This window comes from Spermophilus citellus (assembly GCF_964194105.1).
Source record: "Spermophilus citellus genome assembly, chromosome: 2".
In the NCBI taxonomy this organism is placed as follows: Eukaryota; Metazoa; Chordata; class Mammalia; order Rodentia; family Sciuridae; genus Spermophilus; species Spermophilus citellus.
In genome coordinates this window covers 5,545,331-5,569,170 of record NC_138183.1, presented here as the reverse complement: position 1 = coordinate 5,569,170, position 23,840 = coordinate 5,545,331, and the positions used below count along the sequence as shown (strand labels likewise).

The 23,840-nt window shown below is 50.1% G+C and overlaps 1 protein-coding gene across 3 annotated transcripts in view; it reads left to right on the top strand.

The window, feature by feature from the left end:
- Positions 1 to 23,840, top strand: part of ABL1 (ABL proto-oncogene 1, non-receptor tyrosine kinase) — a 136,714-nt gene that overhangs the window by 105,221 nt on the left and 7,653 nt on the right. For all 3 annotated transcript variants that reach the window (XM_081280046.1, XM_081280047.1, XM_081280048.1), the window contains 6 exons: positions 5,270 to 5,443; positions 6,082 to 6,377; positions 14,493 to 14,765; positions 20,465 to 20,549; positions 21,027 to 21,204; positions 22,794 to 22,978. In XM_081280046.1, coding sequence (XP_081136172.1) covers positions 5,270 to 5,443; positions 6,082 to 6,377; positions 14,493 to 14,765; positions 20,465 to 20,549; positions 21,027 to 21,204; positions 22,794 to 22,978 — 1,191 coding nt within the window. The remainder of the gene's footprint in view (positions 1 to 5,269; positions 5,444 to 6,081; positions 6,378 to 14,492; positions 14,766 to 20,464; positions 20,550 to 21,026; positions 21,205 to 22,793; positions 22,979 to 23,840) is intronic.

Below are 23,840 nucleotides of genomic sequence, written 5' to 3'. Positions count from 1 at the left end.
CTTCCCTGAGTTTTGTTGGTGGATGGAAACCTTTTTGCTAGCATTATGGCAGAACAACAAAACAGTTTTAAATGTGGTGGGAGGCATGTTTAAAGATCCAGATCTTAAGTATATTTAAGATATGACTCGGAAAGGATGCAGCGGAAAGCGTTCACTGAAAAAGGAAAACAATGCAGAATGCTAGCAGATGCTGAAGTTCATTTCTCAAGACTTCCTCACAGCTGGAAGATCCTCTAGGAGAACAGAAGGGGAGCTGCTCTGTCACCTTCTTTTGAAGGAAGCCTTTGGGCTTCTTTTGGGGTCTTGACTTCCTGAGAGTGAGACTGGCAGAAAGTTCGTGTCCCAAGCAAGAAAGATTTGAGCACATTCTGCCTTTGGCCCCGTAAGCCATGATCATTTTTAAGGTTGATGAGCATAGCTCACTATGAAATGAAGCAAGTCACTTGGCACTCGTGCATTGTGAGTCAGTTTGACATCAGCCTGGACTGGGAATTGACTGGAAGACTTGGTGTTGGACTGTGGCTTCACTTCAGCATCTGACCCAGAGGCATGCATGAGCAATACTTCCCCTGGGGCTGTGGCCATTAATTTGTAGAATAGAGCTGGGAGGGCCTGCCCTGGATGGCCCAGCGTCCTGTTGAATCAGAGCAGTGGGAGGCCCTCTCCTTTTTTCTAGCAAGGGCCTCAGCCCAGCATAGAATGCTCAGCATCTGTCTGCACTAGGGACAGCCCCTCTTTAACCCACACTTCAAATTCAGGGCCCCTCTGGGCGGGCATTTGCATTCTGCTTACTCCAGGTGTTTTCCAGGCCACTTCCCCTGATTATATAACTTTGATCTAATCCAGATGCTACAGAATGTTTGATAGAAGGGGTCAAATGGCATTTGAGAAGAAAAGCATTGCTGTATCCATGACTCGGTTTAATTTCCTGTGTGGGCCTAGTCTGCCTAAGTTGTATGCTCCTGGCCCAGAGGTGGAGACAGAGGGAACTTCCGCACAGTATTTTTCCAGGACAACCTGGGATCCCCCACCCCCCACAGTAGGCTTCACAGTAAATTATCAGTTATGTAAGTATTGGTTGGCTTCACTTGTAAGTTTTTAAGCTTTGTAATTGTATTCTGATCATTAAAATAATCCACCTTCACTGTAAGAAATAAGCCATAACATAGAAAAGAATATTAAAAACACCCGTAATTCCACCACCTTAAGTTAAAAATTGTTCACATTTTGATATAAGTTTCTTCTGGTCTTTTTTCAATTTTTTAAAATTGGGATCATAGTGTATGTACTGGGATGTAATATAAACCCTTAATTTGTTATTATGAGTATATTCCTGAGCATTGAATTTTTTTCCCCAAAATATATATTTTTTTTCTTTAGGGATTGAACCCAGACTTTCACTCAAGCTAACAAGTGCTCTACCACTGAGCTACACCATCAGCCCTTTCCAACAATATTTTAAATGGCTACTTAAATATTCTATTTTAGGGGTAGAGAAGAAATTATCTTGTATTGATAGACTTTTTTGTGCTTTTCTGAGTTATTTTAAATTAGTATATACAAATCAATGTATTAATTGCTTAGGCTAAATTTCTAGAAGTAAATTAAAGATTATGGATTCTTTAGTGTGGTTCATGTTCCACTTGCCTCCTACAACATAACAGCAGCTTATACACCTACTCTGAGCATTGTGAGAAAGTGCAGGTCATTGCTGTCTCATTCGCACTGTAACTGTCAGAAAGTGCATTGGCCAAGTTGAGGAATTATTTACTTTTCTTTGATTACTAGCAAGGGTTCACATACTTTCCATGTTCAGTGGTGATTTTAATTCTCTGAATTTATGGTTTATGTCCTTTTTCCATAGTGGAGGGAATTCTTTTTTTTCTTGGGGTAGGTAAGGGGTAAGGGTTCTTTTGACCGGCTGCCCCCTGCGTACCTGTTGTGCTGAGCTGACAAGCATGCTCCTCTTCCTGCTGGAGGTGAGCCTTCCTGGACCCTGGCACTCTGCAGCAGAGCCATTGTGTTTGCTCCAGATCTGTTTATCTATCTCCATATACAGTACTTGTTGTGATTACTCAGTTATTGTGAAACCAGCAGATGTAAGTGTGAAAAGAGAATTGTTTCTCTGAAAATTAAGATGGGTGCTTCAGGAAGACTCAGTAAAGGCAGATTACTTTTTAAAAATGCTACTGAATTAGGCGTGAGGCTGCCATAAGCCAATGGAGTGATCCTGCACTGGGTCTCCCTCCACCTGCAGGCCACAGAAGCTGGAGGTGAGTTGAGCATCCTAGGTAGGACTTAGAGAAGACAGCCCAGTCACATCCCCACACTCAGAAGGACAGCCAGGGCTGGCATACCAGCTTGCAGTGGGTGGGTGGGATCACATGTGCTGATAAGACAAATTGCCTCCCTGCTTTGAACATCACATGTATCTTACTAGTAGGTACAATCTGTATGTTTCTATTGTCAAAAAAATAAGTTTAAAAGCAAAATACATATATTCCTGCTATAAGCAGCTTGTCTGTATGTGTGTGTGAGTGTGTGAGTGTGTGGGTGTGTGTGTGTGTAAACTGTCCAGTCCTACTGCCATGGAGCTGAGGGTACCTTAGAGCCCAGCAGTTACCAGGATGGGCCTTTCTACATTTTAGGAGATGCCGTGTAGCAAGATCCTTTTCCTTAAAATTGTGATTACCCTCACCATTGATAAAATGAATTTGCCAAATGCAATGATAACATACAGTTCTGAAGAGTCACTTTATTACTCATACAAAAGCTAGAATTGAAAGACCCTGATTATTATGGAATGTCTGTTGTTGAAGCTCTCCAGGAATATTTCTCAAAGTTCCACTGGCCCTCAGGTGTTTCTAAATGTATCCAGTGGGTTGTTTTTATTTTTTATTTTTATTTTTTTTTAAAGAGAGAGGGAGAGAGAGAGAGAGAGAATTTTTAATATTTATTTTTTAGTTCTTGGCGGACACAACATCTTTGTTGGTATGTGGAGCTGAGGATCGAACCCGGGCCGCACGCATGCCAGGCGAGCGCGCTACCGCTTGAGCCACATCCCCAGCCCAATTTTATTTTTTTTTAAAGAGAAAGAATTTTAATATTTATTTTTTAGTTTTCGGCGGACACAACATCTTTGTTTGTATGTGGTGCTGAGGATCGAACCCGGGCCGCACGCATGCCAGGCGAGTGCGCTACCGCTTGAGCCACATCCCCAGCCCAAGGTTTTTTGTTTTTTTGTTTTTGTTTTTGTTTTTTTTTTGAGTACTGGGGATTGACCCCAGGGGCACTGAGCCAATCCCAGCCCTATTTTGTATTTTATTTAGACAGGGTCTCACTGAGTTGCTCAGTGCCTCAGCCTCCTGAGCCACTGGGATTACAGGCATGTGCCACCGCACACAGCTCCACTGTTGGTTTTCGTTTGTTTGTTGATTTGGGGGGGGGTATTGATGGACATTTATTTATTTATTTATATGTGGTGCTAAGACTTGAACCCAGTGCCTCACTCATGTAGGCATGTGCTGTACTACTGAGCCACAGTCCCAGTCCCCTCCACTGTTTTTTGAAGTGCATGCAGAGTCAGGCCTGTCTCTAAGATGGGTATAATCGCCCAGAAGTGATATGTAAGATACACCAAATCCATAAAAGGGATAAATAAAACATAATTTCATTTTGTTACCAGTGTATGGGGGCTTATTTGTAGATATTTTTATTCTTTTCCAGTCAGAACCTCTCCCCCTGCCGTTTTTTTGTTTGTTTTTGTATAAGGTTTGGTTTCTTCTTGTGGTTTCTCTTTAAGCGGTGTTTGGATTTCACTTCAGAGTGTCCCCCAGCTGTTAAGATCCACTTGGATAGACTTGCTGGTTTGGAAAAACCTTCTGCATTTTGTCATTATTACAAAGAAATTCTAGAGTTTGGGCACCGTTCAACAGTAAAAAAGGAAGGAACTTCAGGAAAAATGAGTGAACTCTGAGGCTGGTAGTGGCAAGGCTCAGGTAGGCCTAACATAGGAGTTGTTGATTGGTTTTCAACTTGTGGAGTCTACTTAAAGACAAATCATGGAAGGCTTTATTATTCCAGAATAGAAGGACTCAGTGGTTTTCACAAGGAAAAAAAGTCAGGACCACCACATTTAAAAGTGGGCGGAGGGGAAGAGAGCGGCAGGAAGGTGGGACGTTCCGTCCTCCTCTTGGGACGTGAGCTTTGGGAGAGCTGCCTCAGTGGGCCCAGAGGTCGCAGCTGGCAGGAGAGGCCATCCCCAGACAGCTTGTTTCAGTCAGCGCTTTTGTCTCAGCAACTAAGGGTCCGACCAGAACTACATAGAGGAGGAAAATTCATTTGCGGGCTCAGGGTTTCAGGGGCTCCATTCCTCGGGGCTCCAGGTGAGGGGACGACATGGTGGGAGAGTGTGGCGGAGGGAAGCAGCTCACAGGGTGGTCAGCAAGCAGAGACTCCACTGGCCAGACACAGAGGCAGACCCCGGGCCGCGCCCCAGCCCCCGCCCTCCAGCCACCCCCTGGCACCCCAGAGAGCACTCAGTCCGCCCCTGTGGGGATCCATTCACTGATGGGGTAAGACTCACAGCCCAACGTGTCTCCTCCGAGCCTTCTTGTGTTGACTCTATGAGTTTTGGGGAGATACTTCACCTCCACACCCTGACACAGCTGTCACCTGCGGGTGAAGGGACTGGGATAGCAGGTGTCTGTCTTTCATTTTAAGCTCTTCTATACTACTTGATTTTTAAATTGTATCCATATTAATGTTAGTACACTTGAAAATGGTTTTTTAATATTTATATTTTAGTTGTAGTTGCACACAGTACCTTGGTTTCATTTATTTTTATGTGGTGCTGAGGATCGAACCCAGGACCTCATACTTGCTAGGTGAGCGCTCTACCACTGAGCCACAACTCCAGCCCCCTTGAAAATGTTTTAAAGCAAGAAACTTGAATTCCATATTTTAAGCAATGGCAAAGAGTTATGAAGATGAATTTTATCTATTTCTAACTAAATTCATGTTGAAACAAGGGATTTAAAAAGCCTAAACCGTTTGAAAATATTAATGACCACCTTGGAATGAAAATACTTCTGTTATTCAGAAAATTGGTAAAATAGTCCTTTTATTTAAAAAAAAAAATCCTTAATATGACATAAATTAGGAAGGTGCAGTGTTGGAAACAGACTTTTTGTTCCTGAAAATAAAGCTCATGCTTCTGCGATTCTTCCTGTTCCTGTTTGATTTTTCTGTTCCCTGCCTTGTCTTCCAGAAGCCCTGCAGAGGCCAGTAGCATCTGACTTCGAGCCCCAAGGTCTAAGCGAAGCCGCTCGTTGGAACTCCAAGGAAAATCTCCTTGCTGGACCTAGTGAAAATGACCCCAACCTGTTCGTTGCACTGTACGACTTTGTGGCCAGTGGAGATAACACCCTCAGCATCACTAAAGGTAAAGGGCCCTGGATACCTGGCTGTGGTTGCAAGAGACAGACAGGGACAGCATGACTGACCACTCCTTTGCTTAGTAAGACAGCAGCTTCACAGCTGGGAATGCAGAGACACCCGAGAACAGCAGCCGCCCCAGGATAGCGTGGTCCTCACAAGCCAGCCTCCCTGCTTTCATATGCAGAGGACACCTGGACCAAAAACTGAAAACATGACTTTTTTTTTCCCCTAAGGAAAAACATTCTTCCACAAAAAGCTTCCTTACAGTGGGAGCAGAGCACCTGAGTAAACATAGTAGACTTATAAAAACTGAGGCTGCATGCTTATCTATACATTCATTACAAACAGGAGGTTCCCAGGTATGAGTGAATATTCTTATACACTTACACATGCACAATTTATGTAGACTTGTTAAAATAAAATCAGTGTGTAGAAATTTGGAGAATTATAGTAAGCATACAATAAATAGGAAAGAAGGAAGCTGGTCTTTTTTTTTTTTTTTTTTTTTTTAATGCTGGGGATTGAACCCAGGGCCTTATGCATACAAGGCAAGCACCTACCAACTGAGCTATCTCTATCCCCAGCCCCTAAGAAAGCTGGTCTTTAAAGCTGAAATGTTTAATTTGGTTCTTTTTCTCTAAGGTGAAAAGCTCCGGGTCTTAGGCTACAATCATAATGGGGAATGGTGTGAAGCCCAAACCAAAAATGGCCAAGGATGGGTCCCAAGCAACTACATCACACCCGTCAACAGTCTGGAAAAACACTCCTGGTACCACGGACCTGTGTCCCGCAATGCTGCCGAGTATCTGCTGAGCAGCGGGATCAACGGCAGCTTCTTGGTGCGGGAAAGTGAGAGCAGTCCTGGCCAGAGGTCCATCTCGCTGCGATATGAAGGGAGAGTGTACCACTACAGGATCAACACTGCTTCTGATGGCAAGGTGGGGACCCGGGCCAGGGGCCAGCGGGGGAGCTGGTGGACAAGGGTGACACCTTGGGGCTAGGATGGTAGTTAGGCCTGGCCAGGAGAACCTCGAGGTCCTGCCATTGGCAAGTAAATTCTTGCAGCAAAACTCAGTCAAGCTATTTTAAGAGTCGTTCAGGTAAACAGCAGGGGTAACTCCATTCGCCTTATGAGAGATCTGTTGAGGATTCGTCTTGAGATTTATATGCCCTTGCTGGTTAGTAGCACCTCAAGTCAGTCAAGCACGGGGCCACCCTTTCTGTGGATAAAATCACACATGGGTTGTGTGTGTGTGTGTGTGTGTGTGTGTGTGTGTGTGTTACATAACAGTTTTTAAACAGAAATGAATCCACATTATACTCAATAGATTTCCAAACCTGATTTACAGCTTTGTAAAGGAGTGGGCACATGTTATTTTGTGGTCTTTGTATAACAGTCATTTAAAAATCCATGAAGGGAAGGGAGGCATTGACATTTACTGAGTGTACATCTTCCGGCTATATAATGGAACACCTTGAAATACATCTTCCTCAAACCTCCCCTCAGTCCTCTGACAGGCCTTGATGTAATCTGCATTTTTGCATTTAAAAAAAAGGGAGAGTTAGGGGGAGGACTTTTATTGCCCAAGTACTCAGTTTGGGAGTACTTGATGGAACCCAGCTGTTCCTGGCTGTGTTGAGGAACCCTTGCTAGTAGGTGCATTGTCCCATGGAGTGTATGCACATGGTCTGAAAAAATCAACAGGACAAAATTAATTGTAGTGAGAAGTAATTCTGTCTCCTAATTTAGTTCTGCCAAGAGGCAACCACTATTACCAGTTTCTTTAAAATTTATTGACACATATGTTTCCCTAAAAAAGATTCACAAATGCCTTTTTAGGCATCTTGCCTTTAGCCTCTTTTTTTTTTTTTTTTTTTTAAGAGAGAGTGAGAGAGGAGAGAGAGAAAGAGAGAGAGAGAATTTTATTTAATATTTATTTTTTAGTTCTCAGCGGACACAACATCTTTGTATGTGGTGCTGAGGATCGAACCCGGGCCGCACGCATGCCAGGCGAGCGCGCTACCGCTTGAGCCACATCCCCAGCCCGCCTTTAGCCTCTTAATGAAGGATTTTGGTGGTTGTTCCTTGGTGGCTGCTTCATTCTTTTTATGGCCTGGATATGGCCTGGGCCACCAGTTATTAAACAGTTACCTGATGGACAACTTTAGGTTGCTTCCAGTCCTTTGTTACTGTAAACGATGCTGTTAAGAGGTTGCTGCAGGAGCAGCGTTTCACTTCACCACTGGGTTCCCCGGGAGTCGCAGGACGTCCCCCACCTCGCTTACCTCCTGTGTGTCTTGCAGTCTGATGTTTATGTTCCATTGTGCACTGTGGCAATCTTTAGAATCTCTGATTGTAGTTCACTACATTTATTTCATAGTCCCAACAGTGGCTCATGTCCTGCAGTTTGTAAATACACTGCACATTCTTCTTTGTTTACAGTGTAAACATATGCAAGACAGGATGTTAGAACTGAGCAAAGGTTATTTGCATTTAATATTTGTGTAGATATTGCCAAACCAACTTAATTAGAAATCATGCAAATTTGTTCTCTCACAAAAACCTACAAATGTGCCTGAATGTGCCTGTTTCCCCTCACCCCATCAGTAGAATACCATCAAACTTGTAAGAACATGTGTCATTCTGATTGATGAAGGTCATCTCATCATATTTAATATGTATATGTCATATATTGAGTAATCCTCATGCCATTTATTAAATTCATCTTTTTCGTATGTGTAGGAATATCCCATTTACTTATCTGTTTAGGCCCGATGATCCTCTGTTCTCTCCTGTTGGTCTGCTTGTCCTGTGCCCGTGCCAGACCTGGAATTGCTGTTCCTGTAGCTGGTGGGCTAAAACCCCTCCTTATCATTTAGCATTCTCCTGGCTGGCCCCGCCCATTCCCTTGTGCCATATGGATGTGTGTCTGCTTCTTACCTTCTTTTTCACGCGCCTCTGCTTCCCGTCCTCTTGCCAGTCTGCTTCCGTCCTTGCAGGTGTCTTTAGCACCAGCGCTGCAGTTTGGGTACAGAAGCAGTCTGCTATTGGGTGCAAGCCGGAATGGGCTTCTTTACTTGCATTTTGGGACCTTCTCCCATAGGAAGAGGTGTGTCTCTTCTTTCTGCCAGCCAGACTCCAGGATGGTGGCCCTTTGAAAGAGCCTCCAGCCCACAAAGTGCCATTTTAGTGACTCAGAGCATCAGGGCCACCCGGAGGTGATTTTTCTGGAGCCAGCAGCTTGCTTCTCATCGGTGCTCATTCTCCAGGCAAGCCACATGCACAGGATGGTCACTGAGGTGCAAGCTCAACAGGATAGTGGTGTCTTTCCCTTGTTTAACCAGCTGCCTTGGAACAGATTCAGACAGATGATCTGGTTTGACAGCTCATTAGCCGGGGTTGGTTGAAGACACTGTTCAGTGGGAAACAAGGAAAGACCTACAGGTAGGATGTGCGATTTGCAGAATCTGACATTTATGAAGGAGAGGCTAGCCCCTCTGTGAAAAGCTGGTTTGCACCAGATGGGGTCCTTGTGTTCCAGGTAGGATACAGGGCATCGTTTGCCAGGCAGCATCCACCTCTGGGCATCTCCTCAGACTTGCCAGGGCTTCCAGCTGTCCTTCACTCTCCTTGGAAGAAGCTCTCTCTTGGGCCATCTGAGCACTGGAGACATCTCAGCCCTCTGCAGAGGCTCCTTGATGAGAGCCACACTTGAGGAGGCTGTGTCAGGTGGTGTGACGTCCCTGGAGTGAGAGCAGTGTGAGACTGGGAGGTGCTGCCCTCGCAGTGGGGCCAGGCTGTGAAGAGTGCTCTGCCTCCAGCAGAGCCCTGACGCGGTCCTTTCTGGGTTCCTCTTTTTTCCCCACATTCTTTTATTGGTGCATTACAGTTGTACATAATGGTGGGATTTGTTGTTACCTATTCGTACATCCTTTGTGGTTTTCTAAAAGGCAAATTTAAGGTTGTTAAGAGGGACATGCAGGGATTTATTAAGTTTCATTCTTACTTTCAAGCCAGGAAATCTTTAGAAAACACTGAGTGTAAAAGGTTCTTCTCTAGGGCCCCACAGGATTTCATCTGCTTCTACCACCCTGACTTGAGTTTACTCTGACATGGTGTGCTTAGCTCTCCAGGCAGCCAGGTGGGCGCCAGAGCTGAGCACTCTGGGACTGTTGAGGTAACTGTCGAAAGGGCCAATGTCAGGTGGAGCCATCCCTGAGTCCTGTCAGTCTGAGAAACTTCCAGGTACCCCGGATTTGGTGGTGGTTCTTCCCATGCTGTCCCTCTGTTGACAGCACAATTAAAGACTGATGTTCCTTCACCACCCCCTGCCGAAATCCTTCCTAGTCCTGCTTATTTGTGTCTATGCCTCAGTCACTTCTGTGAGATGCCACTGTCAAGCCCATGATTCCCATTCAAGTCCTGTCCTTGTCTTGAACGAGATGCAGTGGACATTTACTTTCATGGCCTGCTGAAACATCTCAGGTCCAAGTCAACAGGAGTGAAATTTGCATTCACAATTTGGCAGAGGTGTCAGGAAGGGCTGACAATGGAGCACCTTGGATTTCCAGGATTTGCCCACCCTGGTGGAGGAGCTGTGCTGAGGCAGAGCTAGCTAGCTAGCTCCAGTCCTTTCAGAGGAGCCTGGGAACTGCTAGGAACTGCTGGGCTCTTGCCTCCAGCTGATCTCTGAGTAGCTCTGAGGGAAGCTTAAAGCTCACTTCCTGCTGAGCAGCCTGTGAAGGGTGAATCCCAGGTGGGATCCCAGGGTCTGAGGCTGCCCAGACTACAGGTGCCTAAGCTCTGGTGGGCCTGTGCGGGAGCCATCAGGAACAAAGCCAGTTCTGGGGGTTTCTTTGACAGGTCCTTTCTTTTGGATTTACGCACAGTTGGGAAGGGGTGCTAGTCTGGCTACGAACCCCAAGTGTGTATGGAGCTGTAATGACATGCTGTTCACAGCACTGACTTCACGGTGTTCCCTGAACATGCCTCAGATTCCTGATGATTACCCAGTGCACCAGCAAAATGCTGCTTGAAAACTGGAACTGATCAGAAGGAAGCCATCAGAGTGACTGTTAGTGGGACATGGGAACATGGCTGGGAATCAAATATGCAGTGCATTTAAAGGAGGGTGGTTTTAATATTTAATGAGTATCGTATGTAAACTTTAGGTTGAAAGATGAACTCAGTCATGGGGTCTATAAACTTAATTATTTAAAAGTTTAAAGTTTGTCCACCCTGTGAAACCTCCTGTAGTTCTGAAATCTTCAGCAGAGCAGCCTGAGAGGGAGTGGAATAGGTCCAGGGGCAAATTCTACGTGAACTAGGGCTTAGGGGAGCCATTTGCCTTCAAGTGTGGTGGAAGGCCTTGAGCTTCGGGTTAGGCAGCCTTGAACTTCAGGTTAGGCAGCTCCTTTCAGGCTGACTCTGCGCTTCATGTCCTGACAGGAAAAAAATGGGTACCAGGCCTCGCTCCTCATAGCCCTGCCAGGAGCCCAGCAAGACGCTGGGGCTCCTTGCCTCCACAGCAGGGTGGGAGGGGTGCTCAGCTCCAGGAGCGCCTGTTGGAATGGCTCTGATTTTCTCACTGCCCTCTTCTCCCTGGAGGGGAGGACACGTCAGCTGAGCCAGCCTGCAGGCATCAGTGCAGTCACTGGACAGCTGACAGACTTTTCTGGAGGGGGGTTCAGAGCCATCCCCCATCCCACTCAGTTTCCCTTTGCACCACCCTTGCCTCTGAGACTTAATGCTGAGGAGAGCGCCATGGACATTACCGCATGGGTACTCAACCGACGGCAGGTCTTTGGTGGTGGTGCCACTTCCACTCCAGGCCCCTGCCCTTGCACCCTGTGTGCACATGCTCTCCGGGTCCAGTCTGTCACACACCTTGACCCTAGAGAGCTTCCTACAGAGTTCCCTCTGGTGTTCTGAAGTGGGAAAGTGGGGCTACCTGCTGTGCCTCCTCATCCCAGAGGTGCTGCCACCTCAGAGGCACCATCTTGCACAGGTACAAGCCGGTGTCCCAGGGTCACAGTCTGCACATGAGGAACAAGTTCCCCAGAGCTGAAGGGTCTTTATGGACAAGTCTTGGGTTTTAGGGGGTTTTATTTTAGTAGATTGTTACCAAAATATATCAACCTGAGGGCTGGGCTGGGGCTCAGTGGTGGAGCACTTGCCTACTAGCACGTGTGCAGCACTGGGTTCGATTCTCAGCACCACATTAAAAAAAAAAAGATATTGTGTCCACCTAATACTAAAAAATAAACATTAAAAAAAGAATAAATACATAAAATAAGGGTATTGTGTCCATCTAAAATTAAAAAAAATAATAAGGAAGCTTATAAGCCTGAAGTCTACCTTTGGCTTGTCTAAATTTTAAAATTTTGCTTATGTTATCTCCTCAAGCAAAAAGAAGGAAAGAAAAATCTCCTTGATACTGAATGCATTGATGGGCTCAACTTGTATATTTTATTTCCTCCTCTAATTTTTTTTTGGGGGGCGGGGGCAGCAGGTACTGGCAGTTGAGTCTGGGACACTATACCATTGAGCTATATCCCCAGTCTTTTTTAAATTTTGAGACAGGGTCTCTGTAAGTTGCTGAGGCTGGTCGTGAACTTGGAATCCTCCTGCCTCAGCTTCTTGAGTCGTTGGGATTATAGGTGTAGGCCAGCACACCTGGCTTAAAAATGTTTTGACTTATCTTTAACATCACAGATTTACAGAAGTAGTTGTAGTAGTCAGCCTTTCATCACCATCATGAGACAGATCCTGAAGCAGCGGGCTGCACGAAGAAAAGAAGTTTATTTAGCCTTTGGTTTGAGAGGCTGAAAATCCAGACTGCACAGGACAGCACAGCAGTGGTGAACGTGTGGGGTCGGCAGTCACATCCTGAGTCAGGAAGCAGAGGCAGGGCCCAGCTGGGCTTGCTCCTTGTGTAACCACCCTCTCTCGGGAACTGGAGGGGGCTGGGGTGTAGCCCCATGGTAGGGTACTTGCACCACGTGAGGCCCTAAGTTCAGTCCCCAGTACTGCAAAGAAAAATAAAAAACAACTCGAGTCCAAGAGTGCTCCTTACTCCCTTCTGAGGCCCCAGCGAGGCCTAAGAACCTCCCACAAGGCCCCCTTAGAGGTTCTGCCACCTGGAGACCAGGCCTTTAACCCAGGGGTCCCCAGACCATGATAGCATGGTGCTCACATCACCAGGAGTCAAAGATCTCGTCCCTGCTGTGTGTCTCAGGCTTTTCTTCCTGTTCTCTGTACTGGGAACTAAACCCAGGAGTGCTTTACCACTGAGTTACAGCTTCAATCCTTATTTATTTATTTAGTTTGGGGGCAGGGTCTTGCTGAGTTTTCTAGTTTAGCTTGAACTTGGGATCCTCTTGCCTCAGCCTCCCAAGTCACTGGAATTACAGGTGTGCACCACATTTCTTTTTTAAAGTAATAAAATGTTATAGCTTCAGGTAAAGCCTGACCCTATTCTTCCCCACCACGACCTTGATACACCAAATGTCACTGTTGTCCCCAAATTGTATTTCTTCTCTCCACAACTTTGCAGTTAGGACCAAAGTACCTAGTTGTGATTTTAGGTGTCTTTCCCACCTTTACCAAGCAAATAGATTGTTATATACCTGGAGCCCGAGTGTTCTGTGTGGATTTCAGTCCAGAGCTATTTGTGGTTAGAAGGTTTTCGTCTCCACAGCTCTGAGACAGGAGGGGAGAAGGCAAAGTGGTGATCGCCACCCACTTGGGAGATCCTGCCAGCTTGCGCCTTCCCTCCCTCTTTCCTGTTCTGGGCCTTGGCGCACCCGGCAGTGGTCCTCGCCTGCCATGGATTTCTTACACTCTTGTACTTAAAGGCCTTCTGCTTGTTCCCCGTGATGGAAGAGGCAGTGCCGGTGCCTCCAGGACCGCACTGGCTCCTGGGGGGCCTGGGAGACAGCCCACGTGGGCATACCACAGGGATTGGAAGTCCCGCCCTGACGAAGCCAGAGGCAGCCATGCAAAGGAGATGTGCGTTCACTTGGCAGCTTTCATCTCTGATCCCAGTCTCAGTCTAGGTCTGTCCACTTGTAATTACAGGTTGAGTCATTTCCTAATCAACAGGCATTGAGTTCTGTTCACTAATTAACTGTCAGGCAGCTCTTCCATGTTCACTTCTTTTTTTTTGGTGGTGGGGGGAGGTTACTGTGGATTGAACTCAGGGGCACTCATCCACTGAGCCATACCCCCAGCCCTATTTTGTATTTTATTTACAGACAGGGTCTCACTGAGTTGCTTAGGGTCTCGCTAAGCTGCTGAGGCTGGCTTTGAACTCCTTTTTTTTTTTCTTTAGAGAATTTTTTTTTTTAATGTTTATTTTTTAGTTCTCGGCGGACACAACTTTGTATGTGGTGCTGAGGCTCGAACCCGGGCCGCACGCATGCCAGGCGAGCGCGCTACCGCTTGAGCCACATCCCCAGCCCCTGGCTTTGAACTCTTGATCCTCCTGCCTCAGCCTCCCAAGCCACTGGGATGACAGGCATGGGCCACTGAACTCACTGTGCTCACTTGTTCCCAGGGTGGGAGGCTGCAGGATACGCGGGACCGCTCAGGACCTGCTCTACAGCCTCGCATCCCAGTAGATGGAGGCAGACAGTGATTAAGCAGATGAGTAGGACCTTACCAGCCGTGATGGCACAGAGAAGTAACACAGGTCACACCTGCTGGGTGGTGACTTGGATGAGTGATCCGAGAAGACTCTAGGGACATTTAAACTGGCTCTCGGGGCAAGAGGGAACTAGACATGTGAAGCCTGGAGGTGAGAGGGAGGATTCGGGTAGAGCTGCCGGTGCGGAGGCCCTTGGCCGTTGCTGGTGCCTCTCTGCTTCAGCACATCAGTTACTGCAGCGAGCACGCGCAGAGGAAGACGGCCTAGGTGACCGTTCCACTGGGCCAGGGGTGGAGAGCCACTGGAGGTTTTATTGTGTTCTAGCAAGGTCCAGCCAGGCTGGTTGACCTGACCTGCTTGAGAGCGTCAGCGCCACAGCTGAAGGCTGTCCCCTTTTCTCCTCAGCTCTACGTGTCCTCCGAGAGCCGCTTCAACACTTTGGCAGAGTTGGTTCACCATCACTCCACGGTGGCAGACGGGCTCATCACCACTCTCCATTACCCAGCCCCTAAACGCAATAAGCCCACCGTCTACGGGGTGTCCCCCAACTACGACAAATGGGAGATGGAGCGCACGGATATCACCATGAAGCACAAGCTGGGCGGCGGCCAGTACGGGGAGGTGTACGAGGGCGTGTGGAAGAAGTACAGCCTGACCGTGGCCGTGAAGACCTTGAAGGTGGGCCTGGTGCGCCGTCCCTGGGGTGGTTGGGTGTCGCCTGGCTGGGTTCCCTGCGGGTTGGATCAGTTCATCCCCTTAGTGTGACTCCATGAACACTGAGAGCCGCTGGGGGCTGAGCATTGCAGTGCCAGAGGTGGCCGCAGGGAGGAGGGTTCCCGTTCCGTGGCCCTGGGAAGCAGAGGCTTGCCCTGCTGATGAGTGGCAGGGAGCCACCCCTAGGCGGAGGAAGCAGAGCTCCTCAGGGTGTAAAACCAGGATATCTAAGGGGAACGGCTCCCATGTGCTGCCGTGAGCAGACTGCAGGCAAGTGCCTTGGGTGTCCCAGCAGGCCCCAGTTCTCTGTGCCCTGGCCTTAGACTTCTGCAGACCGAGGTGCCCCCTTCTTTGGGAAGGCGTCAGGCCACATGCTTGTCCACTCCGTCGCTGCCCCTGTTAACTGATTCTCCCCTTCACCAGCGAAGTGTGTCCAGTCTCCAGATTGTTTTCCTTCTGAAGAAACCTGGGGTTCCAGCGGGGGTGTTCATTGTGGGCCCTCAGCCTTTTTCCTGATGTGGAGTTCTTCCCTGGAGTGAGAGTGTCCCCTAGTGCTGACCTGTGCTGCTGTCCCTTGTTTTAAATGTGAAGCCTGTGCACAGGAGTCAAGAGAGAAGCCCTTTTTTGTAGCTATTGGGAAAGAAAAGGACAGAAGCTTCCATGCTGGGAACAGCAGGCCCGCATGTCCCGTGTGTCTGGAGGTCAGGCAGGCCTGAGTGCCGAGATGGGTGTGGCCAGACTCTTGCCACCTTCCAGGGCCTTCCTGCGGTGGCAGTGCCACAGGGCTAGGCTTGGGGACTGGTGCAGAGTCCCTGTCTTAGAGCGAGTGTCAAATTCCTTGGTGTCACACTCTGTGCCAGGATCTGCAGACACAGAATGAGGAGAGGAGAAGCACAGAGCTGCGAGCTTCGGTGGCCTGCAGTGGGGGGCTGCCTTTGAGGGCTGCATCCTGAGTGACATCATTCCACTCTGGTGCTGCTCTTAGTGGCCTCTCCGGGTGGCCCCACTGTTAGTAAAGAATGATAGTTGGGAAGGAGCCTGTGTCCCTGTCTGGAGGCATGAGCCACCTCTGCGAGCTCGGCCGCCCTCTGCCTGGCCCTCACCAAGCCAGCACAGTCATCGCCCCTTGGCCAGGGAAGGCTGGTGGATGCTTAGGTATTTATCTTCTCTCCTTTGTGGATGTCGAACTTTAGATTTCGATTATACAAATGGCTGGCATTTAATGGGCTTTTAGCGTGTGCTGGCAAAATTCTGAGTGCATGTTATTTAATGGAGTCTCATTTAATCCTTACAGCCTAAAGAGAAGGGTGCTAAAATACTAATATAATCCCCATTGTAAGACTGACCCAGGTGCCCCCTTCTTTGGGAAGAAGACACTGAGGACAAGAGTTTGAGCCTGGATTTGAACCCAGGCACCCAACTCCAACCCCCCCCCCCCAGTGGTAACTCAGTGTCTTGTTCTTCAAACACCATGAAAAATATACATGAGCCTCAAGTCTACCTCTAGGAAAGTTGCCTTTTCTTCCTTCCCTGCCTCCCCAGCGCCTTGAGAGCCTCACTGCTCTTCCTGCCTGCCCCCCCACCTCCTGCCCACTCTGTTACCTCTCCTCACCAGCAGGGGGAGCATGGCCCTGCCTGTCCTGATCATCCCACCCCGAACCTGAGGCCGGTGCCTCCAGAGCAGAGGGAACACCCCCAAAGAGGAGGGCTCTCGGCTGACCCCTGCCGGTGGGAAGTCGCAGTGAAGGCCCTGTGGCCGGGAGCTGCTTCTCCCTGTCCCCAGTGTCCTCAGGACTAGGCTTTGCTGGGCTCTGCCTGCTTTCTCTGTTCAAGGCCAGGTGTTCCCAAGAACCAACCATCAAGAACTAGAGCCCTGTGAGCTGGGTTCTGGGAGTGTGTATACGCCAGTGTTTTCTGTGGAACAGAAAGACTTCTCCGTAAGTCTCAGAGTCTGAAAACTACTGCGGTTCGTCTAGTCGTGGCCTCACATCGGGCCAGGAGCTGACCGGCAGGTCACCAGGAGAGTGAAAGCAGCAGATAATTCTCAAATAGGCGATATCCGCACATAGGGTCCTCTGCCCCGTTTGGGAGGCCTCCATGCCCGTGTGTTGCTGGTGATTTGGGTGGTGCTGCCACACACCTTCCAGGAGGGTGTGGCTTTGCCCGCCAACAGCGGTGTGAGGAGTACTGCCTACCCTCCACTCGCTGGGCTTTGGTTGAGGTTTTATTTTTTTCTCCCAGGAAACCGGCTTTATTGGGGAGCTCCAGAAACATGCAGAGAAAGCGGAGGGCTGGGTGACAGCAGCCACTCTTGGCATCACACCCACAGTGGCACTGTGACCTGATGAGGAGGGCTGCACACAAGGGGGAGGGAAGCCTGCACAGCTCACCTGCTGCTACGCGGCCCCTGGCCCCTCGGGCAGCATCGCACGGCTCTCTGCAGGAGCTCTCCCCGTCCTCTGGACAAGCAGCTCTGTGCAGCGGCCTGTCTAGGGGCCCGAGTCCAGCCTTGCTGCCACGGGCTCTCCACGTGAGCCTCAAGGCCATGTCTGGTCTAGCATGGAAGCTGCCCCTCCCTCCACAGGTTGTTAGTCTTGTCGCTTCTGGCTCCTTGGTGGCGACAGCTGGCACTGCACGTGCTTGTCACCTTGCTCACCAAGCATTGGGTAAACAGTTAGGGAAACTGACCTACTGGGACAAGAGCCCCATGCGATGCCAGGGTGCTGCAAGGAGGGAGGCCCTGAGAGCCGCCACTCCCGAAAACTGCTCTTGCCTGTGCCCTAGAGCAGCTACACTGGAGGCCAGGGCTGAGAAGAAAAGTGGTTAGAGAACGCTGCACAGGCCTCGGGTCTGGGTGAAGGTTCTTCTGAGAAGACAAGAGCCCGTCTTCTGTAGAACCTTTCTGCCGCCCAGCTGGTGCTTCTTAGAGTAGAGACCGACTGTCTTACTAACAGTGAGCGCCCTGGTGCTGCCCACATCCAAGCCCTGCCCTGAGCATGCTGGGTGTGTGCTGTAGAGAGTCCTTCATTTCGCAGGTGACAGAACGTGTTCAGAGACCGACAGTAGGTCATACGGCAGCAGAGCAAGGTTGGTGTCTGACAAGCCGTCCTCCTAACCATTCTGCTGTACCATCCTCAATGCCTGTCCACAGCTGGGCCAGGCCAGCCAGCCCTCTGAAGGGGCCAGTTAACAGATGAGGAGATGAGGTTGCCCAGGGCTCCCTCAGGCCACCTCCTCCACCCCAGCATCCCAAGGAGAGGCCAGGAGTGTCTCCAGCTCTCAGATCTCGTAGCTGTCAGTGTGAGTGAGTGATGAATGGAACTGTGTAGGATTCCAGCAAAGGAGACAAAGTCACACCATCTTTTTTGTTGTTGTTGATGGACCTTTATTTTACTTACTTACATGCAGTGCTGAGGATCGAACCCAGGGCCTCACACATGCCCGGCAGGTGCTCCACTGTTGAGCCACAGCCACAGCCCTCATACTAATTTTTGTGAAAGAAAAAAGAAGGAATTGTTTGTATCATCTGTGGTATGTGCGTGTTTGTATGTGTGTGTGAGAGAGAGAGCAAGGGAGGGAGAAAACAGACAGGGACAGAGATCGGTACCTTTGAAAGCCATGTGACTCGGGACTGGGCTTATGGCTCAGTGGCAGAGAGTTTGAGGTACTGGTTCGATCCTCAGTACCACATAAAAATAAATAAATAAAAGTGCTGTGGCCATCTACAACTAAAAAAAAAAAAATTAAAAAAAAGAAAGCCATGTGGCTCCTTCTGCAGACTGGTGCTGTTCATGATCTTCCTAGGATGGCTCTTGTGGAAGGTGGTCAGCAAGTGGTGTTTCTGAAACCGTCTCAACGTGCATGGTTTATTTTGTGGCACTTTAGAAAGAAAGACTCAACTCCTCTAAAAAGCTTCATTTGAGAGCTACATTTTGAGCATCTTCTTGGCCGAGGAGTGACCGGAAAGCCTGGGTCCTGGACCTGGGCAGCAGCTGTCCCTGTGTTCTGGTGGCCTCGCGCTCTTCATCCCTTGACATAGCGTGTCACCCTGGCAAATCCCAGCTCTCCACGCCAAAGGCAGCGTGGTCTGCTGAGATGGCAAGAGCTGAGCAGACTTGGAAGAATTAAATAGCCACCGGGTGGTGCCAGGAATGAGCTCTGCCCATGCAGCTTGACACAGCGACTGCCCACAGTGTTTAATGGCCATTAAGAGCAGCTAGCTCTTTAAAAAAGAGCTATCAATTGTTTCTGAGCTCCCGTCTCTGAGCCCGAGCCGGGGGTAATGGGCCGACACACGGCCGCGCTGGTCCTGCTTCGCTTGTGAGCATGCCAGCCCGCGGGGGGCGCTCCAAGGGAAGGTTGCCCATCCTCTGGAGGTGCCCGCTGTACAGGAAGGGCACGGCAGCTCCTTGGTCTAGCAGTGTTGGGGTTCCCCTGCAGCAGGGAGCTTGGAGAACTTTCTCTCAGGGAGCCGAACTCCACAGAACAGGTGCCCCGCTGCCTCCTTCACCTCCATAGCCAGGTGGTCGCTACAGCTGGCCCTGCCGGTCCCCTGCTTGCTTCTGGTCTTGATGGTCAGTTCAGCCTAAGTCACAAAGAGGCTGATGGACGTAGGCCACAATGCTGGGTGCCAGGGCCACTGCTCTTCACACTCCACTCTGCGCTCCGTGAGGAAGCGCCAGAGGCGTTTGTGTGGGCGCCTGCCCGTGGCATTGGGTGTGGTGGACTCCTGCGTGTGACCTGTAGGGACACGCATGCCGTCTGTTAGGAGCTGTGGCACGGCTTCACCAGGAGCCTGCGACACCCTGCCTAGGCAGCCCAGCACCCTAGGTGCCGCATTGCGGAGTGACCTTCTTTGGCAGTGCAGACTGTTAGTTTTTCATCACTGAGACCAAGACACCTGGCAGGGAAACCGTAGACGGGAGAGGCTCATGTGACCTTGGTTTTAGAGCCCTGGGTTCTTGGTCAGCCAGCTCCATTGCTCTGGGCCCGAGGTGAGGCAGAGGTGTGTGGAGGAAGGCCGCTCACCCTGTGGTGGCCAGGAAGCAGAGCGAGAAGGGGCAGGGTCAGCAGGGGAAATGCCCCCAGCCACACAGGGCCCCAGTGTCCCCCTCCTCCAGCTGTGCCCACCTGCTCACAGTTACCACCCAGCAAGTCCTTGCAAGCCAGGGTGGACTAGAACTCGGGGCCTCATAGTCCAGTCCTCCGCCTCTCCCTCCTGCAGCATAGGAACGAGGGGACACCTCACACCTCGACCATAGCACAGACTCTGTCACCAGGTGTCCTCCCCCAAGCAGAACACTAAAGATTCTTGAAGTGGTGGTTATGGTGTGTCGGGAGCCCCAGGAGAGCAGCCGCTCCACACCTCTCACACAACAAACTCCTAGGGTGGAGGGTCCGGTCAGTGTCTCTGGTACCACGTGTGCAAGCCACCTTTGAACCATGGCCTCGGGAAGGAGTTCACAAGCTCGGGACAGAGGGGAAAGCCAGTGCCTCCAGGGGAGTCACCCATCCATAGCAGCGTGACTGTAGACCGTGTGGCCCCAGCTGAGTGGACATTGAGGTTCCAGCTTATGTGAGCTGATCAGGCGTGCCTGCCTGTATGAGCATGTCTCTGCTGAGGTGATTTCACCACCGTTTTGTTCGCTCCCTTCCTTCTGCAGGAGGACACCATGGAGGTGGAAGAGTTCCTGAAAGAAGCCGCAGTCATGAAGGAGATCAAGCACCCGAACCTGGTGCAGCTGCTGGGTACGTGGGGCCGGCAGAGGGAGCACCGAGGGACACAGGTGCTACAGGAAGAGCCCGCGGCAGCACTCCCCTAGGGACTGTGTGTGTGGTGGGGGGGTTGTATGTGAATCTCTTATTAGCTGCTGAAACTTGGGGATTTTCAGGCGCTTTCTCATTGAAGTAGATGGACGTGGACGTGACATAACCATTGCAGACAGCCTGGTCGTGGCCTGGGTCCCTGGATGTGGGGCCTGGCCTTCCTTCCTGTCTCACCGGCAGTCTCTGCCTGTGTCAGTTCAGGCTCTTGGGCTTGAGGGAAGAGGGTGGCTACGCCCCTGGCACAGGAGCACGGTCTCAGGCGGCAGGTGCTTGGAACCATGTGAGAAGCTGGGCACCAGGCACAGGGGCAGAGTCGGAATCTGCTTCTGAGACAGGCCCTGCCAGGTGTGTTCGGCTGGGCAGAGCCACATGCCAAAGCCCTCCGTGTCCTGTTGGCAGGGGTCTGTACGCGGGAGCCCCCATTCTATATAATCACGGAGTTCATGACCTACGGGAACCTGTTGGATTACCTGAGAGAGTGTAACCGGCAGGAGGTGAACGCAGTGGTGCTGCTGTACATGGCCACGCAGATCTCCTCGGCCATGGAGTACCTGGAGAGGAAAAACTTCATCCACAGGTAGGCCACCCTGGCCGGGCAGGCGCCTCCTCTGGTGTGAGTGCTGGCCGCCCCAGGCCTCAGAACAGAGACACACACAGAGCGCCCTAGGCATCATCCAGGATAGACCCTGGACCGGTGGAGCAGCTCATCCCCAGAGTAAGAATCATGTCACTCCAGAGCCGTTTTGGATAGTAGAATAGTAAATGAAGCCCGTAGGAGGTGTCCTTCCTGACATCACCGCTCCCTTGGGGACCGAGTGCTCACTCGCTGTTCCTCCGAGGCCATGTTTGTCAGTGATGCCTCTTCTGACAGCAGCTTGCTTTCATTCGAGCTCATGGTTACAGCAGTGCACAGGTTGCTGCTGCCTGGTTCAGGGACATTTCCTGATGGTCAGAACTGCGTGTGTACAGACCTGAATTAGGGGCTGCTGGTTCAAGGCCCGGAGCATCAGGCCTTCAGGAGAGCTGAGGTGCCATGGTGTCACACTTCCAGGTGGACGTGGCTTCTCAGAAGAGGGATGCCCACAGGACAGGACCTGGTAGGCTTTGCCAGAGTCATTTGTGTGAGATGTTTTCCATGCCACTGTCAGCCTTTCCTACCCAGTTAACTCAACTGTGAAACCTCTACATGAGATTTCTTAGAGAGCACGTGTGAAATGCTGCAGTTCCTCCTAAGGCGGATTTTCCATGCTCCATGAGGCCCAGTCCAGATGCTCCTGTCACTCAGCACAGCAAACCCCTGATGCTGCAAATTGAGATTTCTTGACTTCTGGTTTGCCTTGCATGGCTAGGTTTGTCCCCTCTCCATTCAGGCAAACTTTTAAGTGCTTTACCAAAATCCTGTTAGGACCACTCCTCTGTATTTAATCTCTCTCATTGCTGGTGACCAAGCTGTGTCTGCAGCTGCGCCTTGAGCTGTGCCTGGCCTTACCCCTGCCTTCCACTTTGCCTGGGATTTCATGGTTATCATCCATGAACCAAAGATCAGACACCCACCTTCCTGGGAGAATTGAGGTGAGAGGGAGCGCATTAGGCCAGAGAGAGTTTTTAAAAGAGTGTGTCGGGGTTGCACCAGGAAGTAGAGGAGAGTAGGGAGCCAGTCTGAGTGGAGTGCTGCAGGCTGGACTGTGCTCTTCATGTGGAGTCGGGCCAGGTGTGGGAGGCTCACTCTGATCTGCGTTTCCTGCACTAGGGGGTCTAGCTGAGGGCTTGCTCCCTGGGCCCGGCACAGCCTAGCAGTTGCCACACTTAGACAAGCCCCTGTGCTCTCGGAGCCCGCAGAGGCACTTTACGTGTTTTATCACCTCTCACAGCAGTCCTGAGAGGTGAGCATGGTTACTCTTGTCTTCACTTTATGGCTGAGTCCCGAAGTAATTAACTTGGTCCAGGTCAAGGCCCAGAGGGCCTGCTCCCAGCACCAGCTTCTGCTGCTCTCAACTGTGGTGGAGCCCCAGCAGTTTGCTGAGGGACTGGTGCTGCCCCCTGGCACGAGCTGAAGCTTCCTGGGACCAGACTCCATGTTCCCAGTGTCGTGTTGCACCTCTGCCTAGTGGTGGTGGGTCTGGAGCCAGCCAGAGGCCCTCACAGATGAACTCCTTCCCTTCTCAGAGATCTTGCTGCCCGAAACTGCCTAGTAGGGGAAAACCACTTGGTGAAGGTGGCCGACTTTGGCCTGAGCCGGCTAATGACGGGGGACACCTACACAGCCCATGCTGGAGCCAAGTTCCCCATCAAATGGACTGCACCCGAGAGCCTGGCCTACAACAAGTTCTCCATCAAGTCTGACGTCTGGGGTGAGGCCCTGCCAGGGCAAGCCTTCAGTGCCTCCCCTGCACCTCGGCTTCTTGCCTTCCCTCTTTTTCTCTTCATTACTTCATTCCCTGTCTTATTTTTTTCTTTCTTTCTCCTTTTAAAATTCCTTTCTCCCTTTTTCTTTCCAAACCCTGGTAGCCCAGATAGCTTACTGACTTCTGGTGTCCGTGCCATCTCATGTTCACTGCTTGGGTTTGCTGGGGCAGCCAGCTGGCCCTACAGGTACCCAGAACCTTCCTCTGGGCAGGGAATTTTGCTTAGTGTGGTTTGGGCATTTAAAAGGACACTTGTTTCTCAAGTCTCATGTGGCAACTACCTATGTTTATTTTTTAAAGAACTCTTTGTTCAGACAACTGTAAGCACACACTGAAGAAGACAGCCAGAATGAGCACCTGTACCCGTCAGCCAGCCGTAATGGTCACTGGCTCATGGCTGTCTTGTGTGATCCACCCTGCCCACTCCCTGCCCCACGTTGTCATGAAGCAAATCCCAGACTTCCTATGTTCTGCACCAGATATTTCAATATCATCTCTTAGAGATGAGTTCTATTAGCATAACCACAGTGCTGCCCTCAAACTTGGCGGAATTTCTGAATATTATCAAATATCCGGCGTTCAAATTTCCAATCATATAAAAATCATATTTTCTTTCACAGTTTGAACCAAGATTCAAATATGGTTCACAGTCCTCCACACCTCTGTGTGTCTGAGACTGTGAGATAGTCCAGGTCCCCTCCCTGGCCTAGACTTGAATCATGCTCCTCTAAGGAGTCCTCAGTCCATTGGTGGAAAATGGGATTTCAAGTCTTTTAAAAAAATTTTGTGAAATTTTTAGAGTTGGAAG